Below are 27,005 nucleotides of genomic sequence, written 5' to 3' on the forward strand. Positions count from 1 at the left end.
TTTCAACGTTTAGGCATCTAAATAAGTAGCCTGATTTTTTTTTTTATCTTTTAGACAAGAGTGACACCAACCTTCTATTAATTTTAATTGAGTGTTTAGCAGTGTTGAAAAGCAGCTGATTTACTTGCCATTTAATGTCAGATGTCTGTTCTTAAAATCTTGCTACTGATGTGGCTGAAATTTCAAGCAAATTAAAGTTTTGAAACAATAATTAGTCTAGTACTCTAAGCAGCTGTTCCTTGCTGCTTGCTTTTCTCATTGTGTGTGTCAACACTAAATGGCCCAGGGTTATGTTCTGAATCCTCATCAAATTTTCTAAGTAGTTTGCTAGGTACGCTCATCTCTTCTTCATTGGTTTGACCTTTATTTATTGAAGGGACGGGAGATCCTGTGATTCTCTCTGCTGGAGAAGAAACCACTTTCTCCAGAGCTCCCTCCAGCCCATGTCTAAGTTCATCTTCAGAATCTTCAAAATTTCTGTAAATTAAACAAGAAAATTATATTAATTAAACAGCTCTATTTTCATCTTTTCTAGTTTCAGCCTTTGAGATTTTTGCTTTCAAAAGCAAAAAATATTTTGCTTTCAAAAATATTTTGTAAAAATACAGAAGCTAGACACAAAATGAGAGCTGTTTCTTCTCTTTTCTCCATCAGACTGTTTCTCTGTATTTATATGGTCAAAGAAAAGGAGCTGCAAAAGCCCATAGTAATCCTTCTGCATAATATTTTTAATGTCAGCACTGGCATTTCAAATACTAAATTACAGAATTAAAAGCTAAATTAGCAGACTGTAAAACTAGTAAGTTTTCTTGATTTTTGAATTAAAAAAGGACAGAGAAGACTAGTTTTAGGCAATGCAACCTGCCATTTCATGAAAACTGTTCACTTGCATGGATTTCTTCTGGTGTGCTTGACTTACGTGTCATCATCATCTGATCTTGGCTCAAGTCTGCCTTCACCAACATCAGCAGCAGAATATGTTTCTGAATCATCATCTTTGTTTTCTTTTGGAGGCAATGAGGTTAATAATCTCCCTGGAAAGGGAAAGAAATGTTCCTTTATTTATGTATTAAGTAAATTATAAAAGTGTGTATAAATTACTAGCAAACAGATAAGTAAATGCTTGATTTTTTTGTTTAAATTACAATAACATAAATTTCATGTTTAATTGACTTCTATTATTCTTGATCACAAACATTTTAGTCAGTAGTTTATAACTTTCGCTCAGAGTATTTGGAGATCATAACCAAAGGACTGTAAAAGGTAAGCAAGAAAGGGAATCTGTTGTTAGTAGGTTTAAAGTACTGCATTTCAGTGGGAAAGCTTAAGGACTGTTTGGGAAAGGCTGAAAATTACTGCTTGGATATAGCTGAGTTCTCTAAGAATATTCACTTTCAAAGACTAAAGGGAAACCCAAACCTGAGAGGTGAGGAAACAATGATGTAAGAGTTGCTGTCTTACAATGTAAAGGCTGAATTCCGCATTTCTACAGAAATCTATCAATCTGGGTAATGATACAGTCCACAACATCAACTTGAGTAGCAGAGCAGAAATGAGTATTAAGAGAATGCTTTCAAAATATTTTAATAAGTGTAACTGATAAAAGCAATGGCAGTTAGAGTACTTGTGTGACCTTATTCTTGCATTAGCCCTACGAACCACTGATATTAGTGAAGTACGATTTGATTTCCTTTTCCTTAAGCATAAGCTATAAAGTTAGTCTTAGGAATGGGATGCACGTTTAGCTTGTTTAACCTTCAGAATGGGGCTGTTATAACAGACCTTGTTATACTATGAGAAAACATTTATATGAGGCATAATTAGCAGAAGGGCACTCACTATATAATTGCAGATGAACTATATTTCTCATGATCCATTAAAAATGCTAGTATTTGGCATGTACAATTCAGCTGACTTAAAAGGCCTGTCATCTAATTAAACATTTAGTAGCAGTAGTGCATAAAAACACAATTTCAAGTTATATTTACTGCATTTTTCTTTGGGCAATACTCTTGCTCTGCATTTTAGCAAATGTACTTTGACTCAAAGTAAATGTAGTTTTTAAAAAATCATGTGTTATTTCAGGAGAATGTGCTGCAGTATAAGTAAGTTGGAATTAATTCCAGTGTCAGCTGTATCACCACAGACCATGTTGTAAAATGGTATGTCACCACTGCAGCTTAAGCCATCATGTACTACCCTGTATAGCTGTTCTATATAAATACATGTATTTATATAAATCTTTTACAGGGTTCTTTAGTCTCAGCAGTTGCAGGGTTATGTTCTTCTACCTGCTGGTAGTAGTAGCTTGCCTCCATCTACCTAAGTAAATGAAAATATTTATATGAAGTAATAGCTCATAACTTCCCGCTTTTCCTGCAATTGAAAATCCCAGTTAACATCCTGAAAGAAGCTTATTTCACTGCTACAGGGTAGAGGCTGCTCTTGTTTTTCTACTTTGTCAACTGCTTCAAAATTTTGGTTCTAGCCACAAGTCCTCTCCAATGGTAGAAGAAACAATACACCAAGAAAAACTTGCAGAATGTACAATAACAAATATCCTACCTATTTCCTCTTCAAGCTGAAAAAAGGAGTCATTAGACAGTTCTGCCTTTGCTAAGATGTTCAGAAGTGTCCCTGTTGCTGTCTTTTTCCACTGCTTCCTGTTTTCTGGGGTGTCTTCAGGCAGAATAAGATGGTCAGCTAAAGAACAGGAAGGTTCTCAGGTCAGTAAAGCATGTCTATGGCTGGCACTGTCTTCTTTTGTCAGATTCAGACTTTTTAACACTGATTTATTCCCTTTGTGTAATCCTGAAACATGACTTCTTTTTTTCTTGTGGAACTTTCTTACCTTCTGAAAATGTTTTTCGTAAGTATTTTATCTGATTGATACTATAGATTAGAAATAGTTTGGACTATTTGCCACTAAAATTTTAATTGCCACTAAAAATTCCTAACACCAGTTTTAATCCTCAGATAGCTGCTAATTAGGCCTGGCTGGAATAGACAGCAGCAGCTTCACTGAGTAGTTCTTGGTTTCAGATGTGCTGGTTGCTTAGGGCTGAAAAAGCTTCACAGAAGTTTCTGCTTTTGCTGTCTCCTACACTCATCATCTAAGGCAGAATGAGGGAACAAGTAGAATGTTAATGTAATATTCTGCTTTGTCCTGCTTGTCCATGCAAACTTTTCAGGGTGTTTCTGAGTATATGGGGTACTGGGAGAATGCTAGAGGAGTCCCTCTTTTGCAGCAGTCAGTTACTGGAGGTACTTGGCTCACTGGGAACGTATGCCATGGTACTCTGAAAAACCTAGCAATTAACCTGTTCTGAAAAGGAGCATCAGCACAGCCACATTTGTGTGAGGATACAGCAGCCCTTCTGACTGTGTAGCAACACCACTGTCCGGAGTGTTCTTGGAGGATGTTGGCCACAGACTGTCTTAGTTCTTGTGTCATCACTCGAGGCTAAAGAAAGTCATGTCAATCAGCTGGTCGATTAGTTGCGTGGGCTGGCATCTTCAGCTCTTGTTCACCCAGCTCACAGTGTAATTCATACACTGCAGCACTGGTCAACCCCTCTTTATATTTATGAGCATTATCTGCAGGTATCATCGTGAGCATGACTGCAATACTAGAGTAAGTGGAAAATGACAATTGCATTCTTTTGTTTAACACATAGGATAACCTCAGTTAGTATGAAGTCCCGAGATTAACAGCCCCTCAGATCCTGTGAGCATTCTACTATGCAACTGTCTTGGCAAAGGTCTGTAACTAGTTGGGCTGAATTCTAGCCATTCCTATCCTCCTTAACTGAAAAATATAACATATTCTTACCAAGTTCATTTTCAGTTATTGTAGGGGATACAGATGTGACATCACCATCAGTTAAAACATTCAGGAGTGTCTGAGGGGCTCCAGCTTGCCAATGTTTTCTATTTTCTTTGGTATCACTTACATCACTGAACTCTAAGGAGAAAAAAAGAAGAGGCAGAGTTATTTCAGTTTTTTTAAAAACAGTTTAAAACAGATTTCAGTGTGATTATAATGTTGAGTGTGTCATAAAATCTTAGCTCATCAGATAAACTTGCTATAGCGTGAAATTACTGAACTTAACTAACTCGTAGTTGATTTTCAGGATAAATACATTCACTTGGCTTTGCATTTCTCTGTGTAATACCTGTTTGGCATCCAGCTAGTTCTTCCAAAGCCCTGTCCATAGGATCTTCATGAACTTCCACCAATTTCTCCTTAAGATTCTCACCATCCACAAAAGTTGAAGTCTCACTGAGTTTATCTAGTACCTGAAACAACAGTAAGTTGTTTCTAAGTAACAGTAAGTTACTTCGAAAAGAAATATGGGACAATAACTTTACAACCATTCTCATGTATGCACAGGTAGGTAGTAAAAGTGGAACACTAGGACTCAAAACACACGTTGTGATTTATGTATCATAGGGCTGCCTGGGATTCTGCAGAGAAATGAAACAACAGAATAACAAAATAGTGCCTAATAAGTTAAGTATATATATTATGGAATGGAATATATAGTATGGAAAGTACATATATTATTTTCCAATGTTGCTATTAGAAATACTTTAAACATCCTAATATGCTAATAAAAATATTAAATTAATAGCTAGCTATTATGTGTTGACTGGTTATAAATATTTGCATTCTAATATTATGTTGTCTGTAGCCTCACTTCTACTTTGTCTAAATAACACCTGTTTATCACAATGTCATTCTTGTTTTGTGATATAATACTACTGAAAAAAAAATAGGACTGTGCTAATATAATATTAAAATAGCACTACAATTAATTAAGCTCAACTTTTAGTATTATTTGGGGGAGGGGGGGAGTATTTCAAGCAAAGAATGGACAGATATCTTGTTATATAATTGCTTGTCTGGCAGCTCAACTCTTCCCCAAAAGGGACAGAAAAAGACTTACGCAAGCTGAAGAGGATGACACATGGATGAAAACACAACAAAAAAATGTAATAGGCAGTTGGCTTAGAAAATAATTCAGAATAACAAGCATGTGTGTCTTGCTGGAAGAACTTTCCTTTCAGGTGAAAAAAACCTTTCTAAACCGTAATTAGATTATCAGATTCTCCTTAGAAACTATACTAGGCAGAAAGTTGAATTGCAGTTTTTTTTTTTTTTTTTTTTTTTTTTTTTTTGTAATTCCACTGACTTTACTCTTCTACATTTCTAATAATTCTGCTCCTACTGATCTTAGAAACCTTGCATGCATGTTGGCCATGGTCACTCATCGGTTTTGGCCTATTCTGAAAATGAGGCAGGCCCAGAAACAAGGATCCGAGAAGACTTAGGTTCTGAACTTGGACGTGTGTAGTGTTTACACTGAGAAGCACTACTGGTCTCAGGTGTTTGCTTTGGTCTGTTGCATGTATAAGCTCCAACAGACTTCACAGGAATTTCTGTAAGGACTGAGTCAGATGGAGTTTTCTGGCATGTCTAAACTGACAATGATTTTGCTAAGTAAAGTATTAAGTTTTATAAAAATATTGTAACTTCTGGCTTTCAAAACCAGTGTAGCTAATAATTGCAAAAGTGGCCATTATCATTTCAAATAGTACTGAAATGTACTAAAACAATTTACAATTCAAATATGGCACTTGCAAGCTAACTCATTTTTTAGATGTGTTCCTCTCTGCACCCCACACTTTTACAGAACCAAAATAGCTGCACACCTTTGTCCTTTATCATGTGAAAGATCCATATGTCATCCAATTTTATTCTAAGCAATTATTCTCTTGCAGAAGGTCAGATACATACTATAGATCAACAGAGCTTCAATAGGGAGCTTCGTTATAACAAAGAAAAAGGAGGATGGTAATTGAAATAGTAGAACCTAAATCACGGAGCTACTGTCATGTTTTCAGATTACTAATGTAAATGGTTCAAATGTAACTGCAGCCTACCTCTGCTTCTTGAACGCTGACTTCCTCAGGAACACATATGTCTAAATTTATTTCAAACTTTACTCCTCCCTAAAGAAATTTTACAGACTTATTAAATACTATATTTAATAAAAACATTTAATTAAATTGTACACAATTTATATGGAGCTACAATCCTTCCATTAAAAAACAACTCTTCTATTTAACAAGATTTTTCTTCCATTTAAAGATTACTGCTGAACAAATTAGACAAAAATAGATCTCTCTAGTATAGTTTGTAGATATTTTAAAATGATTAAATCCACTACACAAGGCTGGAATATCAGTGATTTTAAGAAAATGTCTTAAGATAATCACTTAATGCAATGCACAAAGTAGGTTCTTAGCTGTTGGTTCTTCGCTAGGCTGTCCAGTCTAAATCTGAATTTAGTGCAGTACAGTGCAGTACTTCAGAAAAGAACTTCATTCCAACATTTAATGGTCAGAATGAACCTATGATCAGAATCCTTCCTGATGTGTCCTATGTATGTTTCCACTGAATACATTCCCATCCCCCACTACAACTTAAAATGCACTGCAGAGAATAATGATTTACAAGAAAATGTTAAGAAAAAAAACAGCCTGACTTGACTTCTCTTAAGAGTCAGCATGAGTTTTATGTATGCTGCTAATGCAATTTGATATAAAGATAAGCAGGTGAGGACTGATCACTATCTGAGCCTACCTAAAGAGAACCTCAAATTATCAGAAAAGCTCTGCTCTAAATTTCTTTTCTGGCTGATCCTATCTTCCCATAGGAACTTTTCACAAACAGGAGACCAGTGCTCTTAACTGACTCTCAAACAACCTAATCTCCAGAGCTATTGTGGCATAATAGGACCATTTGAAACAAACAGATGAAACAAGAAAACAGAAGAAATATGGAAATAAACACAGATACCTTTGTGTTATGTTTCTTTTCTAAAACTTTTTGGTCCTGCAAATCCTGGAGTCTGACTTGTTTAAAGTTTTCTTCCACATCCTGGAGGGAAGGAAACATCCCAGACTTTAGAATGCATTCCTTGGAATCAGAATATGTATAAAATGTATATGAAAAGACTTATTTAAGTAATAAATGTAGTCACTGATTTCCTTGTGATTGCCTGTAAGAATATTCCATTCATTGCTTTATTGATATTTAGAATCTAATAGTAAAAGACATTTACAATTCTGGCATATTTGGCAAAAAGAAAATGTAGGATACCTTTCATAAAGTGAAAACCTGATTTTTTGCAAGTCTATGTTTGAAGGATAGAGCACTGTGTCAAGAAATAAATAACACCTCTTTTCTTTTAAATGATTAAATGATGCAAGATGATTCAGACTTATTTCATTCTGGCAAAAATTGGGAGTGATGAAAGTAAAAATTATAAGGGAAACCTATACCTGTAGAAAATCTAAGTATGTTTCATAGTACCCTGTTTTCTGCTAATACCTAGAAGTTATTTAATTATTATAATATTATATATCATATTATAATATAATTATTGTTACATTATTATATTATTATTATATTTAATCATATATATTGTCATTCATATGTTCTATTTAATCATATTCCTTTGTCCTATGTTAGAACATAGGTCTGCATCGGATAAAAGCAGAATAAATAAGAATTACGTGTAATTCTTCAAGTGAGCTGTCACCATCAGGGCATGTTCTCAACTTCATATGAAACCACAATTCATAGATTTTACTTTTTTAAAACATCTAAGCAGTTCCTTCATGCCCATGGACTAAAGTAACAGAAAGCAGGCACAAAGTCAACTGTTTCTTTTTGTCATCATGCACTAGGAATATCATTTCTGTCCTGTCATGGCTCTCATTGCCCATAATCTAGTTTATCCAGTCAAGTGATGGGTGAAATCATTTTAGAAAAGCCTCATCCAGAACCTATGAAAATCACTGGAGAGAATCCTGCTAATATTGGCAGGTTTGACCCAAGTACCAGCTGCTAGAGGGTAGCAGCATCTGTCACAGGTTTATGTGAAAGTTTGCCTGTCAGCACTGCGCTGCTGAACAATGCAGTAAGCCATATCCTAAATGAGGCAAACCCTGACTGAAGACTCCCTGGCAGTTACATCAAAGCTGTTTTCCCCTCAGAATGAAGGGGCAATTTACAGACTGATATTTATTTTAACAAGTTGTGGCTTTCATTCTTTTCACCTGTAAAAGAATATCATAATATGCTTATTCATTAAGGACTACACCTTCTTCCCAGACCCCATCACCCACTGTGGACTTGTTGCTGCAGAACTCTGTGTAGTCTGGCAACCTCATCTCGTCTTTACCATGCCAATACTGCAAAGTAAAAGTTGAACAGTTCTGCAACTCCATTCCAGTGACTACTTTGGTAGAATTTAATTAGAAAGAAGTAGAGGATTCCTGTCACAGGAAGCCTTTGGCTCTACTTCTTATTCCTGCTTTTCCTAAATTTTTGTTTAAGGAAGGAAACCACATCAAACTGCACTCTAAAATACTTCCCACATAGCATCTTCCATGTAAGAATCACGTTCGTGCTCTACTCTATGCCGTGCAGTAATTCAGTCACAAATTACTGTCTTCTGCACAGAATTCTCATAAAGATCTGTCACTATGACTGGCTTCTTCAATACTTTGCTCATAACAAAAGGAAAAGAAATATACTTTTGAAAGGAGATATTAAGTAGAAGTATATATTAATACATATAGGTGAAAGACAATTACCAAAACAGATAGGACACAACCAAATAAATTTCCCAGGCTATTCATGAAAGGAGCTTAGGTGCTTAGGTTCACATACAGTGCTAGCATCAGGTGAGATTTAAAATTCACTACTTTTCAGAATTACCACAGAGAGTGAATAAAGGATGATGTGGTCGTTGCACTATTCTATATAATTACTCTACCAGTACTGTTTAGACTATAAGACAGTACTGATACCTGAACTGATTTTTCTCTTGTTCCAGATGTATCCTTGGTTTCAAACTGGTTCTCAGCTTTCCCTTGCTTCACAAGATAGGTTTTATCTTGTACTTTTGGACTCTCCTAAAAGACATGTTTATAAAGTGTTCATTTCAATTACTATGTAAGTGTACTAGCTTTAAAGATGTGTTTATGTTTGAGCTTTTTTACCTGGAGTATGCCTGCTCTGAATCTGAGTTCTTTTAGAACACCATGGTATTCTTTCCGAATCTTTTCTAATTGTTTCAGGTACTTCTATGAAACAAGAGCAAAGTAGAATATATTTGTATTAGAAATACATACAGAAATAACAATAGCTAAAAATATTTTATGGATGTACAACTGTGTACATATGAGAAAAGAAAGGATTAGTGTCCTTTACTGCCAATTTTAAAGATTGTTTGATATTTCCCATACCGAAGATTTTTGGAATTACTACTCTTTCAGACTTTAACCCTTCTGAAGTTTTCCAGACTATATGTTTCATTCTGAATCTTTTTTAGAATTATATCCAAAACAGTTACCTCCAAGAATAGCCTAAGGACTGGCTGAGTCCTTAGGGTCCTGAGGTTAGGATGGGAAACTTGAGGACTAGAAATTAGCTTAGGTAAGCAGGAAGAAAAAAATGTGTAAATTATTTACTCTGTGGTAACCCCCTCCACAAAATGAAAAAAACCTGGTAATCTTTTCATGGAGAAGCTTCATCATCTCTATCCCTTGAAGCAAAAATTTCAAATTTGGCCAGAAGATAACCTTTGTGTTAAGAACCTCTCTTTTACTGTTTCTATGAAAGTCTATCCAAATTTGTCCATATTACAAGCCTTTGTAAAATCTCACATCTAAACAGCAAGTCTCTGACAAATATCTATATAAGTATGTTCTTACTTCCAAGTCTTACTTTTAGATAAAAGTTAATATATTCATACTTATTCAGACAAAATGTTCCTATATATAAAGATCAATTCTATTTATATACATTCATATAAGAAAGAAGTATCAGTTTGTTTTTTCAGTCACACAAAAAGAGAAATAGCTTATTGTGTCTATATAGAATATACATAATCTCCAAAAGCTGTAATAAACCAAGGAAGCAATACGTGTCACCTACTACTATATCACATTCTAAATGTCATAGTATGAAGACAAATGTATCACTTCTGAATAATGAATACACATATATAAATAATGTATTTATGAATATCTTTTCTGATTTGTAAATGTGAGGATCTATTGACCTCTGATATTAGTTTGTTCAGTGATGTAATTCCACTGATCTCAGTAGAAGTGAAATCAAAATCAAGACCATGGCTTTTAACAAGATTATGGAAGTCAGATTTGTGTCAAATGAAAGAGGGAAACACATGAAAGCAGCTCATATTCTCCTTGTCATCAGATGGAAAAGAATCAGCTCTCACATCAAAAACATCATTGTCAAGGAGTATAATAAAAGAGCTTTAGGCAGCTAAGAAAGATTTTTTTTTTTACCTGTTCTTTCATTTCATTCTTTCTAGATATGTCCAGCTGATGGCTTTTGAGATGCTCTTCCTTTATTTTCTGCTGCTGTATTTGGTCATGATGTGGGTCAGCAGAGGATGGCCGCAGTCCCTATTGATGTACAGATAATTCACAAAACAAAGGAATTTTCATTTAGAATCCTTTCCTTGAATGCTCTTGCAATTCACTCCCTCTGTTCCATTGAAGAGTGCAATAAGACAAGTGTATATTCTTTGAGGAAAAAAGTTCTAGTAGAGTTTTACATTACTGTACCTGTATATCAGAAAATAAAACCTCAAGATGAGCATTGCAGAGCATGTCAACAAATTTACTGGAGCAGAACTTTCTACTTGTCAGTGTGACAATCTGCTATTAGAAAGACAGGAATTCATCTTTTGAAATTTCATTCACTTTCTTTTAGAGATTTTATTCAACAATTTCAGTATTTACTTACCAACTGCTTTTCTACTTTAATCTTATACTGCTGGGCTTCAAAACGCCTTTGAAGATAATCTGCAGGCCTGAAAGAAGAAAGTAATGTTCATATATTGTTTCACAGATTCTACTGTTTTCTGCATATACATTTCTCTCTCAGTTTTACCACATAATATGAACTGAGCTCTCCTTGTATTAAATGAAAGGTATAAATATGAAATAATAATAAAATAATAAAAAAGAGAAAACATATTCACTTTGTGTATTTCCCTTCCTACTATTTCAGGCACATAAGCCTTCTGCAGCAAAGTGCTCTTCTGCCTTTTATTTGATAAATGGTATGTGGAAGTGTTAGTCAAAACAAAGTTGTTCCGGTCTTCAGAACAAGTGAAAATTGTGAGAATGGAGGTGGCACATTCAATAATATTTTTTTCATTTCTCCTTTATGCTTAACTCTATCAACCTAACTTTGTATTTATGTTTTTGGATTTTTTTTAGCATTTTCCTCTTGTTTTGGTGTAAGATAATCAGCAGTCACTTTTAAGTTTCCTAATTTTGTTTATTTAACATCATACCCTTAGAATCTACTTGTGTCTCAGAGAGCCAAAACGAACTGAGCTTATGCTAAACTATAAACACTATAAACTCGGCTCAGACAAGGTGTTCTAAATGTAATGATCATTAACTGAAACATTCAAAATCACTGAATGAACATTAATGCCCTAGCCAGCCTTAATGGAAGGTTCCCAAAGTACACAGTATTAAAAATTCCTCACTTATCTTTCTCAAGGTTCATAAAATTCACCCACTTATAAAATGGCCAGTCATGGAGTGGACCAGCAGTCTCAGAAGTGAAAAGAATGGTTTTACTCCTGCTTTGTGAGAGAAAGGCTTTGAAGTACACAAACTTAGGGATAAAGGGTCTCTTACCTGAAACCAAAGTATAAGCTCTGCAGGAAAAAAAGAAAAATTGTATGGCCTGCCTCCCACTCTGTTCCCTCAACTGGAGAACGCCTTTTGGTTCTTTAGATCTTTCTGATCCCAGTAGGTAGGAAAGACTGTGTTTATCCCTGGTATAATCAGAAGGTCTACAAAAAGGTAGGTTTTACTCCTCCCCAATAAAATGCTGAGATTTGGGAGACATTTTGGAAATGAAATTTCAAATATCAGGACAACACGCTCAGAAGGTACTTCTGGATAGACAGCAACAGAGGTTGCAATACACTTGCACAAAAAACTTATCAAAGACCAAGTACAGAAGGAATCATACTGATGTCCATGTCGCTACATTATCAGGAATGTTGATAACTCAAAACATGTAAAACAATTCACTACTAATACAGTAATCAAGGCTTACCAGTGGGGTGGTGGAGGCGAAGGTGCAACTTGTCCTTTTAGTTTGTAGTATTCCTCAGCTCTTTGGCTGATGTGAGAAAAGTCACAGTGTGCATTAGCTTTCCTCTCCAAGTCGTCAAGTTTATCATAGTAATGACCATAATGCCCATGTACTCTAACGCTTTCTGGCCTTTCTGCCACCTTAATTCTGGAACTCTGTGGCTGAAAACATAGTAAAAGATGTTAATCTTTTCTCCTCCATATCAGTATCATTTTGCATTAACTTCCTGCCCCTTTCTTCATTCTCAGCTGCATAATACAGGGTATCTACATTATAGCTAGTGCAAGTTCTACACACACTTTCACATCTAACCCAGAAACTTCCTAACTTCTTGGGGCTGATATATAATCCTATCGCTGTCTCCCTCTGTTAGACATCCTCTCATTACACAGCAGCCCATATTGTTGTGTGAGTCAATCAGCATGGAGCTTTATACCCTGTAACTTACTTCCCCTAGAGCCACTGCGTTGCTCCGAAGTCCAAAGCACTGAATTAATTCCAGGAGAGTCTTATTTTGACATGTGAGAGCAAGGGGAGCCTGGTATGTAGTTCTGGGGAATATACACATTGACCGCTGCTTTGAGTGGAGCACTGGGCTAGTTCATGCCACTGTCTCTTTGATTATGTACCCAGGGGAGCTTGCCTTTCATTTCTCAAAGTCCTTACTGTGATGAAACATTCCTGTATTTCTACACTGTGACAAGACTGTCTTTTCCATTTCTCATAAGAACAATGGAGAGAAGATGACTGTCTAGGTGCTGTTATATGATATAAAAATGTATGGTAAGATATCCATGAACTTTCCCATAGTGGGAGACTAAAAACCACCATATGCTGTATTAGAAAAATGAATAAATTTACTCATTTTCCTTACATAAATTAAAAAGAATCTAAGTATCTCTTCCTTAGTATATATGTTTACCAATTCTCCCTATTTTCCCTTTTAGAAACACTGGAAATAGACTCATCTACCTATGGTATAGTCCAGATCATTGCACAACATAAATTAATGCCTATACTAGAAGAAAATTTTCCTCTGCTAAAGATGTTCCTGAAGAAGAGGTAACACTAAAATGGGTACATTCGTCCCTCACTGAAAGATGTTTTGAGAGCATAGTATCCAGAAGCATGATCATCCCAAACAACAAAGCAAGGCCATCTAAATAAACGTAAGGGGACTGTGAACAGTAAGTCCCTAAGCAACTCATTCAGAGTATGACACTGCAAGTATCCCCCAAGCCCTGTAAACTGGCTGTTTCATTTGGATGCTGAAAGAATGTGGGAACCTGTCCAGTGTTAATATTAAGAGATCTGTCTGGTAGATTAAAACACTGTGGACAAAATTCTGTCTCTGATTACTGCAGTACACATCATTTACATTGGAGATACATCAATGTAACTATGAGAAAAATTAAGTCCTATATTCTGTATAGGGCCAGGGTAGTATAACTGATTGCTTAATGGCTGCAGTTCTGGGAACTAAAGACAGGGGTATCAGGTGATATCATGTAAGAGGCTGAAGATGGCACAGAGCTGAGATCTAGCTTGAGGAAAGAAGGTGGAAAATGAGTGAGGGACACAGATGGTGTGAGGAACTGGGGCTTTTTGCTGCAGGATGTGGTCCCAGTTGGCTGTAACAGTATCTGAGACAGAAGCAGTGGGTATCAGCGGTTTTGTCCAGGAAATGGGTTCTTAGGGGTAGTGAAGTAAAAGGATCAGTTTATTTGCTTTTATAGCAAAAATGGAACAGTCTCAGTCTATTTTCTTTCAGCAAAAGTAAATGCAAAGCATGCCTGACTCTTTGTGTTACAAAGGACCACACTGAAGCAGCCTAAACTCAGTGTTTCTCAGTTAGGCCTTTTTAATAACTCTCATGAGGCTTCAAGAATGCTTACATGTCTCCATAGGCTCAGTGTAGGGCACCAAGCTGAATTTATTCTATCTTAATGAGGCCTTTGAAAGGGTCTTTTTTAAGAGCAGGAATATTCCTTCTGAAGATGATTAGATCTTAGAAGAGGGTGGAGTTCATGCAAGTTTTTTATGCACAGTACCTGAAAAACAGACTGTTGCACTCCTGAAGGAGGTTTCCATTCATTTCTTTGAAATAATTCCAGTTTCTTGACACGTACCACCATTCCACATTCTGGAGGAACTTGTTCTTGGGCTCTCGTTTTTTGAAGTTTATGTGCTTCTTAACGACAAAAGATTAAAAGGTTATCTACTGTGCCTTCTATGTGATAGTTGCAAACCACAGTAAGATGCACACCCATAACACTGACAGGCTGGGCTATTAGCCTCTTTATGTCATTTCATCATTATCACCACCATTTTCTACGCATCCTGATCATCATTCTTAGAATTACACATTTTTGAAAACACTAAGATTTTTCAAACTGATGTGAAGTGGATCTTATTGATTAGTTTTATAAAGAAGTACACTGAATCAAAGGGAGACTTCTTCCAACTAAAATGCTGACTTGATGCTAGCACCAAGAACAAAAATCTGAAGGTCTGATGATTAAGCTCAAATTTTATTAGAGATTAAATACCTACCTACTTCTTAAGTACATCCTTTTTTAAACTTAGCCCCCACTATTCTACTTCCACTAGACAATGTTGTAATCTTTGTGAAATTTGGAAAGAAGGGCTATAAACTGAAAAATTTATCTTATCTACTAATTCCCCAGTAAGAGAATAACACGATACACCATTCCAGTTTGGTCAGAATAAGTATTTTAACAAAGACCTTAGCTGAAAAAAAGAAAACTAGTGTACTTGTTAGGATTAAGTAATTTCTGTGTGAGTATATTAGGTTCTTCCTGAGTAATGACTGTTATCCACCACAGAGTGTTATGTTTGGGACACAGAATGTTTGAAAATTATAAGTATATGAGTCCAGATATTTTTAATAATGCGTAAGAGACTTAGGTGTTCAGGTGCCTCTGCCAAAATTGTAGTACATCTGAAGGCACATAAATCTGACTGAAATTAATTTGCAAAATAACATGGATTCTCACACTACTGAAGAACTTTTGAAAAAGAAAAGCTCACTATCCCTATAAGTTAAGTGGTTTATTTTCACAGGTCTGTTTAAACTACTTTCATATTTCCAAAGAAATATTTGAAGAATAATTATGATGTACTAAATACTACAGAATTAGAAAAAGATCACACTGCCAGAACCAGGTCAGACATCCAGCAGTTCATACAGAGATGCCATTTACTTTCATCCATGTCTTCTAAGAATATGCATACGCAATCTGATCTATCAATGAGCACTTAATCCAAATACAGTTAATTGTCCCTCACAATTTAATCTAATTTATACTATTTTGTAAAATACAATTCTATTATTTTGCAAAATGTATTTTGTAAAATACTGTGAAATAAAATTGCAATTTTTTTTTTCAATTTTGCAGGTACTTTGGCAAAATGAACTAAGGAGGTTTGTCATGTGATGGACCTGAACTACATCTATGTCAAAGTCTCTTAGTGTTGTAAATCCTATTCTTAAAGTAATTAAGATTAATGTTTCAGTACTTTCCTACAGCAGCTCTTCTGGTTGAACTGTGGTATCAAGCTAGTCTTAAAGTTGTCCTTTCCTGAACAGGACAGCGATGGACAGTCTGGGGTCAAAGTTCTTGCTGTTGCAGTTCTCACCTCTGTTTATCTGCAACTTTGTATGAAGCTCTTGTGTGCAAATGTGTATTAAAGACTGCTGTAGAGATTTATAGCCATCAAATATTTACTTCTCAGCTTGATTGCCGATAGAACAAATGTTAGTGTAGAATTGATTTTAATTAATATTATTATCATTACCTTGTATCAACTTCTCTCCAGGTTGTAATGCTGAAGGTCTTTTTTTGTGTATCACAGTGTGACTGAATTCTTCTTGTATTATCTACAGGCAAAAAAGTATCTGATGATAGAATTGTTTATGCTACTTTGATAAGCATTTTTCCCTCAGCAGGCAGCAGGCACAAAGCACTCACCTCAGGGGGCAAATGTCTGACAATAAGCTTCTCCAGGAAGGGCTTCCTTAAAATAGAATTAATAGATGGTCGATCTCTTGGAGATACATTAAACAACTGGGAAATTAATATCCTCAGATCATATGAATAGTTGGGAGACACCGGCTGAAAATGTCCTCTGCAGATCTTCAGCACCAGCTGCTGCAAACTATTGCCTTCAAACTCAATGAAAACAGTAAAACGATGATAGTAAGTACTGCTGGTTGATAATAAAAATGACAGACTAGACTCCAATTTACAATCAGTGTAGCAGACAATCAACAAAATAGGGTACTTGCTGACAGTAGTTCTATGCTATGGAAATATCTTCACAAATCCTTTCTCACTATCCATAATGTGCTGTTTTTAAGCAACACGTCTATATTTCCACTTCTCTATAGGAAAAATTAATACAATCACTCTCTGGTTGTATTTCCTTGTTTCACTGCACAACTCAGCAGGTCAAATAGATTTCATATTTGGAAGAGTTTCTTTCATGCTCTGCTGTCACACAGTAGAACGGAAACAATTTTTCCAGAATGAAAGGTGATTTATCTTGCCAAAAGCTGTACAACAGAGAGACCTGTACATACACCCTCTTAACAGTGTTCTCTTTCAAAACCTCAGTCCACATAACCTTTGGGTTCCACGTTCCCTCAGGAACCAAAGTACAATTTGATTTAACAATTGATGCTACACAGTCAGCCACACAGAGACACTACCACAACTACACATCAGTTAACCTTTTCCTCTGCTCAGCAGATCTCCATTTTTTAGAACCTGAGACAGGCAAAATTAATTTTGAAAGCAGCATCTTTCTACAAGGATCATTTTATTTACTCAGATGTTTTGAGGGTGTGTAAACAAAATTTGTCTTAGTCACACTTTATTTCCTGCTTACATCAGCATCTAGTTCCTGACTTCAAATTCAAAATAGACAATACAAAATAAAACACCTACCATTCACAAGAAGTAATATTAGTGTCTTCTCACTTCATGAAATCTGGAGTTTTCCTCATAAGTGCTCTCAGGACTACCTAGCTTTGCCATCTCCCTCATCGAGGCCAGTAAAAATTCATGTTTTGCTGGCCCCAGGAGTCTGATCTTTTTCCTGTTTTGGTGATTAGTCTCTGCTGTATTCCCTTTTCCAAAAAATACTCGCAGGCTAAGGACTATCAGGCTGAGATCAGGATGAGCACAGCTCTCCTTCCCAAAAATACTGCCTGTTATCTCCTGACATAAATGTGCTTCCAAACTAAATAAAACCTTTAGGAAAATGCTTCTGGGGACTTGAAATGCTTTCTGGACAAATGTTGGTTGCAAGTTCTGTAGTAAGTGTAAATTGGTATTTTCAAGTAGAAATGAGTAAAATGAAGTGACTAAAGACTAACCTTGAGGTTTGACTTTAGCTCTTTCTACTGTCCATCTGCCTTTTAAATTTTTTTGCACTTATTAAAGAATAAATGTATGACTGATGTGTATGTAAATATAATTATTGTAGAAATATAACATATTGTCTTTATTATCACAAAACAGACATAACTTGAAAAATTAAACACTGACAGTCAGGCTTTAATACCAATAAGTATATTGAAATTAATTCCAGCAGCTGTCTAAGTAAATTGAAATTAATTCCAGCAGCTGTCTATGAATGTTGTCATTACTAGAATTTTTTATGGCTTCCTACTACTTTTTTTAATAATATGATATTGATCTGATTCTAAGGTACTTACAGGATGCTTTAGTGCACATAGTTCATAGAGCACACAGCCAAGAGACCAAATATCTCTGTGAACAAAAGGAATGAAAATTTCAGAGGAAAGGCGGTAATATTTGCATACATGTAATCAGTATCTCTTCTCAGCTCTAAAACTCATTATGATTTCATCACAGATGAAAATTGATGCAAATTTCATTTTTTATACTAAGAACAACCTAACATTTCTTTTTTTTTTCATTATGGCACCAATGTCTCTATGGTATCTACCTAAGTACTTATGTTACTACTGGAAAAGGCAAGTGCCAAAAGGAAATGCTTGCTTAATATTCCTAGCAGGATGAAGGACAAAGTGATCACTATATGACTTGACAGAGTGAGATTTCATAAAAATAAAAATACAATTATGTTAAGCCTGTGGATAAACTACAGCAATCTGGACACTGTCAGTCAAAACACAACTAACAGTGTTGTACACTATAAAATAGTTGTGGTATACAATTGTTATATACATTGTTGTACACTACAATAATAATAAAAAAGTTTTCATAAAGGGTGCTGCACATGAAATCCATGGTGCCCTGCAGAAATGCTCATTTAAACCATGAGATTACTAAAATAAGTTCTCTCACACTGCATACACTCATGCATAAGCACAGGAAGAAAAGGAAGAGACTTACGTTTTATTATTATATGGTCGATTTTCACAGATTTCAGGTGATAGATAATAGGGGGTTCCTACACAGGTACAGGCAAGCTCCATAGTGCTAACGAAACACAATGAACAATAAGGCCCATACACTGAAAAGGTTTACAAGCAACTGAGACAAAGGCCTCTCTGCAGTCAGGCAAAAAGCCCATGGCTGATATTATTTCTGTTCTCAAATAGCTCAATAGGAGCTTAATGGAACAGACCAAAGAAAAACTAAAGTATTGCCCAGTTCTGCATAAAAATGACCAATGATTTTAGTAGTGGAGAGCACTAGCGCTTCAATAAAAAGCACAAGAATTCTCTTTTGCCCTACTTTTCAGAAGCATTATAATCAACATTTTCAAGGCATGATTAACACAGAATTTTGAAAGCTTTCAAACACACACCAAAATATTGCAAGTCTCCAACACAACCATACTAAATAAGAATATCCTAGGTGGCTGTCAGTCACGCAAGCCAGAGGCAGCGGAAGGAGGAAGTATTGTCCAGAAAGGAAAGTAAGTATACGTGAATTCCATTTCCATCTTTGCCACTGGCACGCTGTGTAGGTGTAGCCAAGTATCATCAGTTGGATTAATTACCATTCTACACAATACATAATTAAATTGTGGAATTTCATTGCCACAAGATCCTGCCAAGGTCCAAGATATTGAGAGATGCAGAAAGAGATCAAATTCAAGCACTGTCCTGTTGTTAGCATGCTCCCTGGCATATTTTGGCCATGCCAAAACCCAGTCTCCCAGATGATGCCTGGCCATGGCTCAGGATAGGCCAACGCTGTTCTCAAAGTCTGTAAGGATAAAGCAACCCCCTGTGGGTGCACAAATTTAGCCTTATGAATGCAAGCCAGGCCATGCCATTCACCCTCAGGGCCAAAGAGTGAGCTCTGGACCACTCTGCTTAAATTAGTGTAGGCACAGATGTGGAGGATATACTAAGGACTCAGTACACACTCTTCTTTTACGCTAAACTGTTAATGCTCTTCATCAGCTTTTCCCTTTACGAAACAGCAGACCTGACTACCAACATGTGCAAGACTAAACCTTGTGCCTCCAGAATCTCTTTATGTCAGTTCCACAGAGAGCGGGGAAAGACTGCCGTTTCCCTACTCTATGTGCCGAACATAACAGAAGTGCAGTTACTAAGCTAGACAGATCTGGGGTTTGATGCAGTTTGATATGTTTTAGGACAAGAGCAAAAAATGGTAATTTCAGGCCCTTGCTATACTAGACATCTTCAACAGAAACGACCCCGATTCAATTTGCACATTCAGATTGCATTCTGAACATTCAGGAACACTCATATTTAGTGTAAGCCACAGACTAATTAAAAAAGGTGCTTACTTGTTCAACTCTCTTGCTATGCCAAAGTCCCCAAGCTTTGCTACCTTTCCATTATTGCTAAGAAATATGTTCTGCAAACAAAGAAGAAACAGGTATGCAAAATGAAACATGGCAGAGTTTCTTAAGCATATTTTTACAAGATAGAATTGCCTCCACCTTGGTACCAGTTTTGCTACCTGTGCTTTCACATCCCTGTGTAAAATCTTCCTGTCATGAATATGCTTCAATCCCAAGGCAATCTGCACAAACCAATTCAGAATCTGCAGCGAAAGACAAAGAGAATAGATGTCTGTAAATTTGTGTTGTTCTAATTTCTGATGGAATGTCTTACTTAAATATATAAAATAAAGACAATGGCAAAATCTAAAATACATAGAATAAACATAATGATGGAACAGCTCATTCTGGATGTCATCTCCAGGCATATGGAGGACAAGAAGGTGATCAGGAGTAGTCAGCATGGATTCACCAAGGGGAAATTCTGCTTAACCAATCTGATAGCCTTCTGGGATGGAATGACTGGCTGGGTAGATGAGGACAGAGCAGTGGACGTTGTGTACCTTGACTTCAGCAAGGCTTTTGACACTGTCTCCCATAACATCCTCCTAGACAAGCTCAGGAAGCATGGGTTAGACGAGTGGACAGTCAGGTGGATTGAGAAGTGGCTGAAAGGCAGAGCTCAGAGGGTCATCATCAGTGGTGTGGAGTCTAGTTGGAGGCCTGTGGCTAGTGGCGTCCCCCTCCCCCAGGGCTCAGTACTGGGTCCCATCCTGTTCAACTTCTTCATCAATGACCTGGATGAGGGGACAGAGTGCCTCCTCAGCAACTTTGCTGATGATCCCAAGCTGGGAGGAGTGACTGATACACCAGAGGGCTGTGCTGCCATTCAGAGAGACCTGGACAGGTTGGAGAGTTGGGTGGAGAGGAACCTCCTGAGGTTCCACAAGGGCAAGTGTAGAGTCCTGCACCTAGGGAAAAATAACCCTTGGCACCAGTACAAGTTGGGTGTCGACCTTCTGGAGAGCAACTCTGCAGAGAAGGACCTGGGAGTGCTGGTGGATGACAAGTTGACCATGAGCCAGCAATGTGCCCTTGTGGCCAGAAAGGCCAATGGTCTCCTGGGGTGCATTGGGAAGAGTGTTGCCAGGAGGTGGAGGGAGGTGATCCTGCCCCTCTCCACAGCCCTGGGGAGGCCTCATCTCAAGTCCTGTGTCCAGTTCTGGGCTCCCCAGGACAACAGAGACATGGAGCTACTGGAGAGACTCCAGCACAGGGCTACAAAGATGATCAGAGGGCTGGACCAGCTGCCCTATGAGGAACGGCTGCAAGAGCTGGGCCTCTTCAGCCTGGCGAAGAGAAGACTGAGGGGGGATCTTATCAATGTGTGTAAGTACCTGAAGGGAGGGTGTCAAGGGGATGGGGACAGACTCTTTTCAGTTGTCCCATGTGACAGGACAAGAGGCAATGGGCAGAAATCGAAGCACAGGAAGTTCCACCTGACTGTGAGGGGGAATTTCTTCCCTGTGAGAGTGACGGAGCACTGGCACAGGTTGCCCAGAGAGGTTGTGGAGTGTCCTTCTCTGGAGATCTTCAAGGCCCGCCTGGATGCAACCCTGTCTAACATGCTCTAGGTGACCCTGCTGGGCAGAGAGGTTGGACTAGATGATCTCCAGAGGTCCCTTCCAACCTTACTGATTCTATGATTCTATGTGTTTATACGCTTCTCTCTTTAGGGAAACTGATGGTCATGGAAGGCTTTGGCTCAATAAATCTTCTTTTATTTAGTAACGCTGCAAGTTAAGCTGATGATTTCCTGAATAAGGCTGATATAATAAATGAGATTTTCTTAGGCTTACATTTGAAAATATTAAAATATTTTAACAAGATTACATTTAATTGGACCATTTGCTTCCTGTTTTGATTGTCAGACGTATCTCTAATTTCTATAATCCTTTCTTCATCTTTCTTTTGATATTCATTGTTCTGTCTTGCTGTCAAAGTTTTTTTGTGTGTTTGTTCTCTGCATTGTATTTGAGTGATCTCTGATTTTCTCTTCTCTTTATTTTCTCTCTTGTGTTCTCTCTACCTCTAGTATGACTCCCAATAGGATCATAAAATACAGTATTACTGAACCAGTAATTCACTTCCAACTGACTTCTACACTAGGGACTTCTTTTCCTTCTAGAGAAAAAAAAAGGAAAGTGACAATATTTCTTTTTTCCACTCTTATGTTATTTAAGAGTAGATTTCCACTAACAGGTTAGATAACAGGTACCTAGTATCTAAGATACTAGTTATTTAGGCAAATTTTTATTGCACCTGCAAAACTAGAATATGCATGAATACTGAAATGCATAAACAACTAACATCAGAGTTTAGTAATCTAAGTATATAACCAAAAAAAACATTCAGAAAGCTGAGGTAGCAAAAAAGTATGAAAGAATTGTGGGCTAGTGGGAAGTACTGTTTCTGTGTATCACATGTGCACATTTACAAGCTAAAATATATGCGAACATATTCCAAAAGTAGTCAGAATCCTAGGATTGTTTCTCTGTGCTGGTTTAACAATTTAAACAGCATCAGCAAAGTCATGATCCAAATTAAATGAATGAGACATTTACCGTTGACTTCGGTATAAACCAGGACATATCACAATGCAAACAGCATAATAGAATAAAGAACTGGTATAAAATATATTCCCCTATAATTCTAAAAAAAAAAAAAAAAAAAAAAAAAAACATTCAAAAGAAAGTCTTTATGGCTTAACAGATGTACTACTAATATGAGGAAAAAGTGCATCCACAATAGAAGAAACAATGGAAGGAGTGATAAAATTGTCAACAAACATTGCCAATGATTTATTTTAAGATTTTAAGATCTTTTTTTTTATAAAAAGCAAACTCTAAACTCTCATTAAAATCACAAAGTTTTGCTAAAATGTTCAATTTTTTTGGTAACAATTCAGACAAGAAACAGTATCCAAAAACTGGCTAACTCAAACCATGTGTTTTATCTAAGAAGTCCTTTCCCCTAGAAGTAAATTCTTTCACCTGGTCCTCGTCAAACAGCACTCCATGCTGCATATTTATCCGCTTCATTAAATCTCCACCATCACAGTATTCCATCACAATATATAGCTTGTTCTTTTCTGCAAGGAAAAGCATTTTTTTTCTTTTGTTACTTTATTACATATTAAAAGAGCAATAAATTAATTTGATTTTATGTAGTCATTCTTTTTAAAAGGGAGTACTTAATCCTCTACTGACTCTTCCATTTTGAAGGGTTACTCATAAAAAATGGATACTTCCAGAGAAGCCTGATGGAAAACTGACTTTCATGTCTTACTTCAAGAAAGACATGAAAATTTCTTTTAATGGAGATTCATCAAAATATTAAATATATGCAGTAACTCTTCAAAACCCACACTGATAAACAAAAGATGGATGTTCTTATAGCTAATGCTTTACAAAAGGCTTCATAGTTAGGACTGTTTAGGGTTAGCGATAGAGCTAAAAGTAGACAGAGTTCAACAGTAGAAATAAACAGCAAGAGTTCCTTATTATGGAAACTCAACCTATCCTCATCTCTCTGGGTTCAGCAGAATACTAGATTTACTTCTCCATCAAAATATTTACAGTCCTGATCACGGAAAACAACTTAAGCACAAGCCATCATGATAGCATTCATTACAAGAGGCATTCATTACGACAGATCTCATCAGTAAAAGTAAATATAAGGAATTAGTTTTTTACGGAGAACAGACTTCCTTCTTTCTCTTTCAGTTCTGACAAATCTTTAAACAAAGCTGATCTTAGGAAGCTGTCCTTCCCTCATAATACATAAATCTAACCCTATCAGTAATCTGCATTAAAATTAGGAATGGACATATACAATAATCACAAATATTGTGAATTATGTGTAATCATGGCATTACTGTTGACATTGAAAAAAATCCTGTTTCAGTCAACACCAGAAAATAACACAATCCCCTGGGGCCTGTCCTGTTGGCAAACCCTTACCCTTGTCCCAACTCAAAGCCTCATCCTAGTCTTCGTTAGAAACACAGACTCATCTTCAAATAAAAATTCAAGAGGGGATAATCCTCTCTGTGGCTCTCTAGTCTCTTCTTACAAAAAACTCAGAACAATCCCAGAATACCCTGAGCTAGGGAGGTTTAACTTTCCTCAGCTCAAACCCAAAACCAAATCCAGACTGATTCCAGCATTTCAAATACACACAAAGTGTGAGGTCCTGCCAACTCATGCTCTCTTCTCCCTCTGAGTCTTGATGAATCATGGAATAACTTGGGCCAAAGAACTTTACATTTCTTAATACTAACCCTAAATCTAAACTGAGCCTTCATTAATATTTAGGATCACTTTCAGCACTAAAATTAACATGGAGATATAAACCTTTGATGATTATAGCCCTCTTTCCAAACCCAGAAATATGGCTCAAGACAAAAGATTATCAGGAGCAATTTCCTGTCATACTCAAAAACTCTCATCTTGTATTGAGTCTCCTGGAAAAGCCCCACAAACTCTGGACTCCAAGCGAAGGCTAGGGTTAGACTTCAACCTAAACAACGTAAACAGCACAGGATCTAGCATTTACTTCTACCTTAGATCCCACCCACACCTGGGAAGAGGGCAAGAGAGGACAGAGTCTGATACTTTGTGTTCATTTTCAGGAGCTGGGACCTATCTATCCCCACTGATAAGTTAGAGGTTTGGGCAGGCTTAGGGCTGGGCAATACGGACAAACTACGTTTTGTTGCATTCTACTTCTGTAATCACAAATACAACCAAAATGTTAAAAGTACAACAAAAATGTTAAAAGTAAACCTTGTAAAGAAGTGTAGAAGGTTACTATATTTGCATGCTTCATCTTGGCCAGAAGAATGGCTTCTTTCTGAGAGGCTTCTTTTTCTTTCACAGGCATCTACAAAGAAGTAAGAAGCTATATGCTAGCAAAGCTGTATTAAATCCTATTCATAAATGGTGACACTGGATTATGGGTCAAACATTCCCATAAAGAAAGACTTTGCACCTAGATGACGCAGAAATACAGTGCATATAAAATATGGTGCATATATATATTCATTTGTAAAATATACATTTGGACTATATATTTGAAAATTTATTGGAACTTTATTAAAGTCAAATCATACTGTGACATTTTACCAACAGGCAAATGTGTACCTTCAAATTTTTTTATACAAATGCTATGTATGGCTCTCACTAATTTAATCAAAGAATTGAGTCAAACTGGGATCTTCCCTTAAGTATTTGTAGAAAAGGGGTCTAGGTGATTTTGTATTCTTAATATGGGTGATTTCAAAAGAACAAAATAAAAGGAAAAATGTTCTTTTATTTATAAAAATAAATTTCTTAGCCTCATTCTTAAGAAATAATTTTGAAACATAATCCTTAAAGACTCAAAAATCAGAAGATGAATTAAAGAAACATATATAAAAAAATCTTATGACTTTGAAGTCATAAATTTCTATATCTGACTCATGATTTTTGAACGATAGGGACAGGCAATAACATTTTGCTTGCTTATATTTTTCTATGTTGTGTACATCAAACTAAAATTAGAAATATGTGCTTTGAATTGCTCATGAGCACAGAGAGAAACTACTTATCTTTTATTTAGTGGTCATTATTAGCATATCAATTTTCTGGGTTTGAATCTAGAAGTTATATAACTACTTCTAGAAGTGAAGTAAAAAAATCATTCTTCGTTTGAATTTTTGTCTAATATGTCTAGAAATTCAACTGTGTGGCTTAGAATGTAAAAATACCTGTCAAACGTATTTAACACTCAATTTCTATTAAAATCATGGGAAGTTTAATTACCTGTCCTTCTGGAACTAGATATAGGACTAGGATTATCTCATACCCGTGCTAGTCACCCTAATCTACCTTTATAGTCAATGGAAAGAAATATGCCATTTTTATGGAATAAATCATCTCATTCTAAAGCAGAAGTCTAAAAAAGGCAAGATAAGCAGCATGATAAAAATGCATATTTCTCTTGTTCTCCTAGAAAGGCAGTCTAGCCAAGTAGCTCAGATGCTGACATCTACAGAATGGGTATTTAAAATTAGATTAGATGAATCCCACCCTTACTGTCAAACTGCCATAAACATAAATGAGAGTCTGAAAGGCTCCATTGTGAATTACTCACATCTGAAAATATGGCTATGAAAAAAAGAAATGAAGAAGCTGAGAAAAACGTATCACAAAAATTTTGGTTTGTTCAGTTATTTCAGCAACAATAATTTAATTGTAGTTGAATCATCTCTTATAAAATTTAAATTAGGCTACTGTCATACTTTGTAAGTAGAGAGAAGTTTTGAAAGAACCAAAATGCAGCAAAGAATAAACACATTAATACCAAAAGGTATATTTATTTTATGCTTGTAATATCACTGATCTGGCAGTTTAAAACTAGTCTTTGAAAAGTTTAACTCTACATAACCAACATTCAACTGTAAAGGAAATAAAACATAACCCAAGTTCACACCCTTGTTAAACAGTATCACAATCAGGTAAATAATAACCATTGTTATCACACAGGTTTTGTTGTTTTACCTTAGTTAAATTGATCTCTTTGATAACACATTGCTCATTATTTACTCTTCCTTTTGCCAAGAATACTTTGCCAAAAGATCCTTCTCCAATTTCTTTTATGATTTCATATTTATCCATGATGTCTCTATCTTAAAAGCAATGTATAAAATAGAAAAGTCCCAAATTAGTATCACGCAATTAGTTAGTGCTGTACCCTCAGTGACATGAGTTTGTACTGCTGACACACACCACACCTCTCAAGACTATCACTGTTACCACAAGCCTTATGCTGTTGATGATTTGGCTCAAACTGTCATCTCCTGGAGGTCTACAAATTAATGAGGACCTCAACTTTCAGTAAGCAGCAAGTTTATCTCTTACGAATCTCTTACAAAGAGAAGCTTGAAACATGG

The 27,005-nt window shown here is 36.2% G+C and overlaps 1 protein-coding gene across 1 annotated transcript; it reads right to left on the reverse strand.

Annotated features, from left to right (window-relative positions):
• Positions 1-224: 224 nt before the first annotated feature.
• On the reverse strand, positions 225-26,730 carry NEK5 (NIMA related kinase 5). The gene is made up of 22 exons (XM_062582504.1): positions 26,614-26,730; positions 24,859-24,955; positions 23,065-23,162; positions 20,191-20,274; positions 20,015-20,085; positions 18,640-18,726; positions 17,976-18,030; positions 16,225-16,425; positions 16,052-16,133; positions 14,284-14,420; positions 12,194-12,393; positions 10,856-10,922; positions 10,393-10,512; positions 9,079-9,162; positions 8,887-8,991; positions 6,866-6,946; positions 5,947-6,015; positions 4,176-4,299; positions 3,833-3,964; positions 2,566-2,703; positions 920-1,034; positions 225-477 (listed from the first exon to the last, which is right to left on the reverse strand). Exons 1-22 carry the CDS (start codon positions 26,728-26,730, stop codon positions 225-227), a joined length of 2,517 nt encoding a protein of 838 aa, XP_062438488.1.
• Positions 26,731-27,005: the final 275 nt, after the last annotated feature.

Source organism: Rhea pennata, chromosome 1, assembly GCF_028389875.1.
Source record: "Rhea pennata isolate bPtePen1 chromosome 1, bPtePen1.pri, whole genome shotgun sequence".
Classification (NCBI taxonomy): Eukaryota; Metazoa; Chordata; class Aves; order Rheiformes; family Rheidae; genus Rhea; species Rhea pennata.